General features: G+C 40.3%; 2 protein-coding genes across 6 annotated transcripts in view; both read left to right on the top strand.

Moving 5' to 3' along the window:
- LOC102673525 (glycine receptor subunit alpha-4) overlaps positions 1-8,816 on the top strand; it is a 53,101-nt gene that overhangs the window by 3,171 nt on the left and 41,114 nt on the right. The gene's annotated exons all lie outside the window — the stretch shown is intronic.
- Positions 1-8,816, top strand: part of LOC102673215 — a 255,084-nt gene that overhangs the window by 216,320 nt on the left and 29,948 nt on the right. Inside the window, exon 16 of one of the 4 annotated variants that reach the window (XM_031512511.1) lies at positions 6,482-6,535. The exons of the other annotated variants lie outside the window; for them this stretch is intronic. Within the exon in view, the coding sequence (XP_031368371.1) occupies positions 6,482-6,520 (39 nt within the window). The 3' untranslated portion in view covers positions 6,521-6,535. Of the gene's footprint in view, positions 1-6,481; positions 6,536-8,816 lie in introns of those variants that run through there. 4 annotated transcript variants of the gene reach the window in all.

Raw genomic sequence — 8,816 nt, 5'->3', positions numbered from 1 at the left:
CCCGCGATCGAGCGACCGCGAAACAAGCCGTGGAGAAACGCAATGCGGCCTAAACTCGAAAAGCGATAGATAGAGGATCCGAGATTAAAAACGATGGTTAACGATGTCGAATTGGAACTTGGAGGAGGAATTTTCGTCGCCGTGAAAGTGAAATGGAATCAAGCAGCGATGGATGGAGGGGGGTGGACGCGTTAGAAGAGACTTTCTCCCAATTTCGACGGGGATCGAGCCGATTTTCTAGGCTTCTAGTAGCGCGAGCCGGAAATTGGAGGGACGTATTTTGGCCACGCGTTGGGAAGGGTCTATTTCCTGGAGGATAACCGATAGGAGAGAAATCAGGGGAGGGGGTGGCTCGGTTTCTTTCTAACTCGTAATTGGACGAGCGTTCGGGCAGGCGAGATCGCAAAAGGGAGCGAAACGAGTTCCAATTGAATTCGCGATATATCGGCTCCAATGATCCGTTTTAATCAAATAGCTTGGCCGGATATCGCGTTATTGTTCAGGCTGAAAACGCGTCGACTCTGCACGCATTTCACTGCGTGCACGTTCTTTTTTTTATTCTTTTTTATTGAATTCGCAGAACGTGCTTCTCCTATTCGATTCCCGAATTCTATCGAATTCGAAAGAATTCCACGGTTTATTTGTTTCCGTGAAAAAAGAAAGGAAAAAAGAGAGAGAGAGAGAGAAATTATCTCTCCGCGCGCAAAGGGTGTTACAAGTTGCAAAGTTAAAGGGCGCGACCAAGGGTTGCTATAATTAGTTGGAACATCAGATCGGGTCCAGAAAATAGCTGGTACATTCGTGACGATTCGACCGATGCCCGTTTCGAAATCTTTAATTAAAGGTTGGCTTGTGGCTGGCCCCGTGCCAAATACGCGCGATTAAAAAAAGAAGAGAAAGAAAAAAAAAGCGGATATCGCCGACGGCGATTTTTAATGTTTTTCCTAAGCGTCCTCTACGTGCCGCGAATTCCCCTCGCCCGATCCTCGACGGAACGAAATTGTTCGGGGAGCGTAAAAACTGGCAGACGCACCAATCACGAGGCCACCTCGAACTGGTCCCGGCCACGAAAACTTTTTATCATCTCCGATGGCCGGCTTCCAAGTTTTTACACGGTAGCCGAGCGACGCACTCGATGAGAGAGATTTCCTCCAAGTAAAATTCCTTGCGATTTTCCACCATTCATTCTCTCTCTCAAAATCACGTGAGAGCAAAAAAAAAGTCTTAGAAATCGTATATAATGATCGTACATAATATAATTAATAGTTGGAGAGAGATAGATATATCGCATATATAAGGTGTGTATAGAAAGCAGTTCAGAGAACTAAATTATTTATTTTTTAATTTCAAGGAGGATGCGATATGACGTTTTACGTAAATACGAGGAGGAGATTACCATGAATTTTTTTAAATGAAACGACTTTTTAAATGAAACTTTGACTTACCTTCAAAGTCATATGGAAAAATCTATAATGAAAAATTCCTCGAAAAAAGAAACTCAAAATTTCTTATTAAAAACCATATCGACTTTCTTCTTCCATAAACACATTTTGCGAATATATTAAAAACGCTTATCACGAATAATCACTCAAACGAATAATCATTAACGTCATTCATAGAGCCCTCCTTCTTCCACACCGAGCCAAGGACGTAACATTTTTTTCCACCGCATCGAGAGATATTATTCAAATAACCCGTTTCACCCCGTCGTACAAAGCGACAAACGTAGGGTATCTCAGATTGTAGCCGAGGCAGTTACTCAATTACCCGACCCCTGCCGGTGTAATTACCCCTGTGGTGGGGTCAAAGTGTCGGGCTCAAGAAGCGGTAGTAAAGCGAGAACCGCAGACTCGAACTCGACTCGAAAACTCCGACTCCTCGATCGGCCGCTTTAATCCGACGTGTGTCGTTCGACATCGCGTTGATGAGTTCCTAATAAAGCAATTAAGCGACCGGGTCCGAGTTATGGCGCGTGGACCGCGACCCGTCGTAAAACACGCTTCCGCACTCCCGCAAATCGATTTTCGGGCTGGGACGACCTTCTCACCCTTGCCGATTGGTTATCCCCGATCAAGTATCGCTTCGATTTCACCGCCGGATTTTTCGCGCCTTTTTGCAGATTCGATCGAAGGTTTACGGATTGGAAAAGCAGATCGAATAAGAATTTAGTTTAGAATAGGAATTAGTTAATATCGTTTTATATGGGTGTTTGAGGGTCGATTGTTATGGAGGTTAAAGAAAAGTATTTTACGTATTCATCGAGAGGTTTTTGGAAGATTTTAAATTATGAATTTTTAGTATAATTTATTTTTAGTAATATGATTTTTTAGTTTGATTAAGAAAGGAGTAGAATTAATAGAATTTAATAATTTTTAGACGATTATTATTAATTCAGATATCTTTCAAGATTTTTATCTTGAGCTTTTTATCCTTAATATTAATTATAAATTTATATATGTTTATAAATTATATATATTTTAATTAAACGTCTATAATATGAAACGAAATTGTTCTACGAAGAGTTTTCAAAACACTAAAAATTTTACAAGTAGAAAAAAACATGACAACTTTTCTGCACATTGAAAATTTTTGCTTTCGGATTCCAAATCGATATTTCCAAACACAACAGTTTGCCGAGTATAATTTCTTAAAATTCGTTTGATTTATTCACCTAGATTTAACCTCGTCGAAATTATATATTTATTATACGTTCCATTGGAAGAATACGTATTTATAAACGAGATTTAAATCTCTTTGTAATGGCAAAGGTCTTTCAGGTCTTTAACAGTATTGAGATATTAAAATCGACCCATTCTCGAGTTAAACGTCTTAGACAAAGCGTCTAAGAGACATATACACGAGCGAATATATCTATATCGTCGATTTTTCGAGGCGGTCATGATCTTTCGGAATCGCTCGGTTTTCCAAAATCGCATTTTTCAATTATTCATCGGCCGAGAACTATCTCAACCGTAAAAGGGTTATTTTCATTGAAGATTCAATATCCATTATTTTAATTTAAAACTCGTTCTCGTTGAAACACGGGCTCGCACAGGCTGATATTCATTTCACGCAATTGACACCTGTTCTGTTAGTGGAATCCCGGTGGAAATTCGCTCGATGGAAAATATTCCTTCGTTCCGCGAAAGTAATTATACCTCGGCTATAATTAATTTGAGTCGTGCATGTCGATCTCTTTTTCGCAAACTCGTCGGTCATATTGCCTTGAAATTGTTTCTTTTTTCTTTTTTATTCCTTTTTTCTTTCTCTTCTTCCCGTTTCAAAATACTCGAGTCTGAATAAAAGATATACGATCTACAGTCTATATAAATAGTACAAGTTTATAGATCGCCAGCTTGCGTTAAATAGCTCACGCAAAAGTAAGTAAGATTAATTACTTTCTTATTGCCCTTTTAGAAATCTTTTTGTGGAAATCTACAAATTAAATGTAGATAAAGATCTAGACAACTAACAAAAGAAAAGAAAAACTATTCTTATTCAGACTACTAATATTCGAATCTTATAAATAAAATCACGAAAAATTTTCCACCATTGAAAATCGTGAATTATAATTTCGAAAGGCCACACTCGATCTCTCTGCTAGAAGATCTCTGTCCCGAATATAAATTCCATCCATCCCGAATTTCTTAAGCCATAGAAACACGCGAAATCGCGAAAGGAAAGGAATACATCGGACCACAAACGTGAATCGAGACTGTTTGAATAACAGCTGGATGAGATTAGGGGCCTCGTTTCTGCCAATTTCGCCTCGAGATAGCCAGTTTCGATCCCCTCGCGAAACTGGACGGTTGAATGGCGCACTACGTACAGATATATAGATAAATGGATGGAGTGGAGGGTAAGAGTGAAGGAAAAGGCATTGAAGAGGGAAGAGCGAGTTTAGAGAATTGAACGGACTTATTGGCCTCGGGATGATCGTTATCACCGATGGAAGAGACCTTCCAGTCCCAGATCATTATCATTTAAAGGGAAAAGAAAATAATTTAATTTCGTCTCAAAGCGAGCCAGTTCGATGGAAAGTGTATCGTTTTGAACATTGCGGGAGAGATTTGTTAACGGAAGGGAGGAGTTTCTCGAATTAGATCGAGTTAAATTTCGAGGAGGCGAGATTCGAGAGCTTTCGATGAGAATCAAGCTTTTTGTTTTCGATTTGTGAAATTTCATCCCTCGCGATGGATAAAAATGGAACGACCAAGAAACTTGTACTTTCACCTCTCAGCTATATGACTGATCCACGTCTATCATAAAACTTTACTGCAAATAATAAATCACGTATTTCGAGGGAAAAAAAAAAAAAAATCTTCGCCCTTCGTTCCTGTTTACGACTCCTCGTTCACAATCTTTCGACTCGGTTTTCAATCTCGTAGTTCGGGTTCGTTGATTCTCGAGGCACGATCGATTCGCAAAATTCGCGACGTGGAGGAATATTTGATAGAATAAAAATGGACGGTTCTTTTTACGGAGGCGCGCTCTACTAGAGGGGATCAAACTAGAGGGGTGGCGGCGCCATCGTCGAATTCATTTGCGAAATTAGCTGTGTCGACGGAGGGGTTGGTCGCGCGCTTTTTGTTGCTCGTTCGAAAATATCGAGGTAACGTCGAGCAAGCACAGGTGTTCCACATAGATAGGCAAGCATTGGCAGACGGCCAACAGAGGCACCTATGCCTCCTCGACCCACGGTCACCCCGTGCTCCCGCGTCCAAGTATCGATCTCTCGGTCCTCTCGTGACTTTTCATTGAATTTCCATGCGCCGTTTAAGAGGCTGCTTCGTCCCTCCTTCCATTCTTTCGCTTTTTATTCTGGTATTCTTCGTGAGAGAGGGGATCACAATAGGAAGCGTGAGATTTCCCTATGTTTAGACATATTTATATCAGATATTCTATATGCAATTTATTATTACAACTTTCAATCACGTTCAATTTAAGATTCAATAAGAATTCATTTCTTATTCTATTAATGTACAACAATAATCATTTTCTTTCTTTTCTTTTTCAAGGAATAGGTTAAAACAATTTCTTCATCTTCTTTTTTTTTTAATAATAAATTGTGAAGAATTATTATGCATCTGATATTTATAAACGAAACATGGTCTTAAATCATCTATTCAATTCATCACGCGATATCTGTTTGATAAACAGATAAAAATCTTTCGAGTTTTTCAACTCGAATTTCTCGAGCTTTGGATCTCTGCCTCCACAGAATTCATGGATACAATTTTCATCTGTTCCTTTGCCGGCTTAGGGATAATCGCGAAAATGTTGGTGGTAACCGGCCAAGTCGCCGGTGGAAAGTTAATTAAGCACGTTCCAATAAACTTTGCTCCACAACACAGCGGCAACGTCGCCCAATGAGAATCAACGACAAGCGCGAGAACGAGAATTTATCCAATCTCTAGGAATAAATCGGACACAGGGTGGAGGAGGGAATGGCTTTGGAGGTATCGTTTGCCAACGCTAACCTATTCACAAACGATGTTTTGGAAACGGGGGATCAATCCATTTAAAGTGTTTCAGAGACAGCGAGATGTCTATTACAGCTCGAAGAACAAAGTTTATCGTACTTTGAATTGCCGAGAGCATTCCACGAAATTCGCCATTTTTTTTTTCTGAATAATATACACGAACTTTATTCGATTCGAAGCGAGTATTCATATAATTTCCATATTTTGAACATTTATCATTTTTTCGGTCGATGAAAAATATAAACGGTATGATAATAAATAAAACGTTTTTTAAAATAATATATGGAAGAAGTTGAATCTATAAGATATTTCAATTTCTCTTTATTCTCTTTATTCGTAGCATTATTTAGTAATGTTTCTTATTAATAATTTCGAATCAAGGATGTTAAATTCGATGTATAAATAAAAGATTATTATTTTCTCAAATATTCTTAATTAACTCGTTTCGTTTTCAAAAATTTCGAAAATGAAATTTCACGAACTCAATTCTATTCGTTTCATCCTAATATTCCGAGTTTAGAATTACAATTACTCGAGTAAATAAATACTATAAAGATAAAAAAGATGATCCTTTCCCTGTTCGATTCGATATTCGATTCGCACAGACAGAATAAAAAGATAGGGGGGAAGGTGGTGGATCGTTGGAAATTTTTAATTCGAGCCCGAATGAAAGTTTCATGGGGATCCTCTGTGAAGGAATCTGTCACTAACGGCGGAACCGGAAACGGAACGGGTCTCCCGTTGGCGCGCGTTCGATTCTCGCATCGGCGAGCCCGCGTCTCGTTCCATTTAACATTTAGAAAGGAAAGGGATCGGTGAATCGAACGATCCGCATTGTTAAGCAGAGCGTCGAATTATAGGCAAATACCGTTTCTCGTATCCCCACGACCCTGAATTATCAGGGACTACGACGATGGAGATGCGAGAGGAGGGGCCTCTCTTTCTATTTTCTTTTTCAAGCTCCAGCATCTCGACTCATTCTTCTCTTAAATTCGCAGATAAAGCGCTTTGCCGCTCCATTAAGTCGGCGCGGATAAGAAAAAAAAAAGGAAAAAAGGAAAAAGAAAGAAAAAAAGAAGATCCTGGCCTCGCGTTACATCTCCAACTATCGAAACCCTTCTTCCCGTCTCGCTCGCCTTCCTCTAGAATAATAATAGATGCCAATGGATAGAAGGGGATAGGAGGGGAGAGAAGAAAGTTTTCTCCCGGTTTTTGCTTAGTTTTTTCGCGAGATCGAGTTTTCTGGGAGTTTACATAAAACAATCGGACCTACCGTTTCCTCCATTTCGTCGGATAACGATTCCCTGATACACCGGCGATACAGCGCAAAGGAGGAATTCATTCTTCGAAGAAACGGATTCTTTTTTTCTTTTTCTATTATTTTTTTCCCCCCTTTTTTTCTTTCTCGAGGGAGGAACATTTCCAAGGAAGGAATCCGAAGTTACCACGGGGCGAAGTTATTCCACGGACAAGTTAAATTCATCCACCTAGGTGGTGGTCGGCCGCCACCGGGAATATCATTCCCTCCGTAATAACGTTTCATTAAAACTCGGCCTAAAGATCGAGGAAAGTATAAGAAGTATAAATCTCTCCGATGAATCTTCCTTCTTCCCCCTAGGGCGATTTTAACAAAGAATAAGATTTAACCGCGTGTCACGAGTGTCCATCTCCCCGAGTTTTAAACGAGGCTCTTTCTCTTTTTTAGTTTCGATTTTAATTTTCCATGTTTTAAATTCGTGGACAAAGGGGAGGGAAGAAGAGATATCGAAATGGTCTGTCGGGTCGATGCTCGCTCGTCGAACAGCAGCAGCAGCCCATACAATGCAACAAGGGCAGAGGATGTTAGGTGGCTGGTTTCGATAGGTCGACCCATTAAGGCATTGAGGCCCTTATCTGAATGAAGACGCCGTGATATCGCGCCGTTTCGAGTTCCATCTGGCTCCTCTCTCTCTCTCTCTCTCGATCAACCAACAATCGCGGCCGACGAACGTCATCCACGCGACGACAAAGCGCGATCCTCCCCCTCGGCCTCCATCGATTCTCGCGATTCTCCCCATCCGCGGACGTCTTCTCTTGTCCTTGTGAATCGGCCGGTTTGTAAAGTGGCTCGAAAATGTCAAGGAAACGTCCTACCAAACGTCGTGTGTCATGGGACAAGGGTGGCAGTGGTGGTGGTGGTGTACGCGTACACCAAGCTTTTCGAGAAATGGGTCACGCGTTTGTTCGACGTGTCTCGATTGTTCTTGGCGCAAAAGACGATTTCAGAATTCGTGCAGCAGCAAATCGGAATCTGGATCGGAATCTGGGTCGAAATTCTCGGATATTTCTTTTCCCTTCCTCCCTCCCTGCCTTCTCCTCTCCCCTCCGGTGAATTGATCTCATTTACAAATTCCGAGAGCTCCCTTTATATCGTTTCGCGAGAATTTATTCGTTCCTTTACCATTTTTGCGTCGAGATCCGATTGAGACCGATTCTCTGACCGATTCGTTTTCACCATCAGGGAGGACCAGGCTCTCGTACAGGTTTGAATTAATGTAGTGTTTGCGAGCTATTAATAATTTATTGATATTAATTTATTATGTTGTTATTATTATTATTATTTATTTATTTATTTATTACGTATTGCAATTATTATTAGGTGACAGTTTATTCGCAATGAATTGTTCATTTGCCGAATCAATTATTTTATCATCTTGTGTAATTTCATGCGTATGTATGTATGTATAATAAATACGTAATACACTTAACTAAATATCTAAACGAAAAATATATATTTTCGACCGTAGATTTATTATAATATTAAAGGACAAAATATAATCATTATCATTGGCAATGAAAACTGCCAACATTCTCCCGTTTCTCCTTAAAAAGTCACAATTTCTTATTCGCCTCCTCGAGTAATAAGAATCGAAGTAGAACGTAAGAATTCGACGAGTTTGGACGAAACTTTCGAAAGATTCGTATTAATATAATTCGATCCATTTAATTCCCCCTTCACCAATTTCGAGTTCATCATCCAGATAATCACGAGAAATCGATCGGTGAGAACCGTATCACGTTGAATTAATTGTAATTGCGCGTGTTCCGATTCCTATTTTCGACGAAAATTTCTCTCTAGTAGACGATTTATTCCGTATTTGGATCGGTGTCAAAGAAAAGGCTAATTTCTCCTCGAAACGACTTTGCGGCAGGGGGAAAAAAGCTCGTGGAGGGAGGGAGAGTGTAGACGAGGAGGAGTGGAAAGGGGGGACGCATTCCTCCCGAGGGACGTTGTACCGCGAGAAATGATTCGCTGCTTCTTTGAGCCACCGACAGACGGATCGAGCCACCATC

The sequence above is a fragment of the Apis dorsata genome, unplaced genomic scaffold, assembly GCF_000469605.1.
Source record: "Apis dorsata unplaced genomic scaffold, Apis dorsata 1.3 scaffold_455, whole genome shotgun sequence".
NCBI classification, from domain to species: Eukaryota; Metazoa; Arthropoda; class Insecta; order Hymenoptera; family Apidae; genus Apis; species Apis dorsata.
The sequence above is the reverse complement of the archived record's forward strand: the minus strand, read 5'-3'. Positions and strand labels throughout refer to the sequence as shown.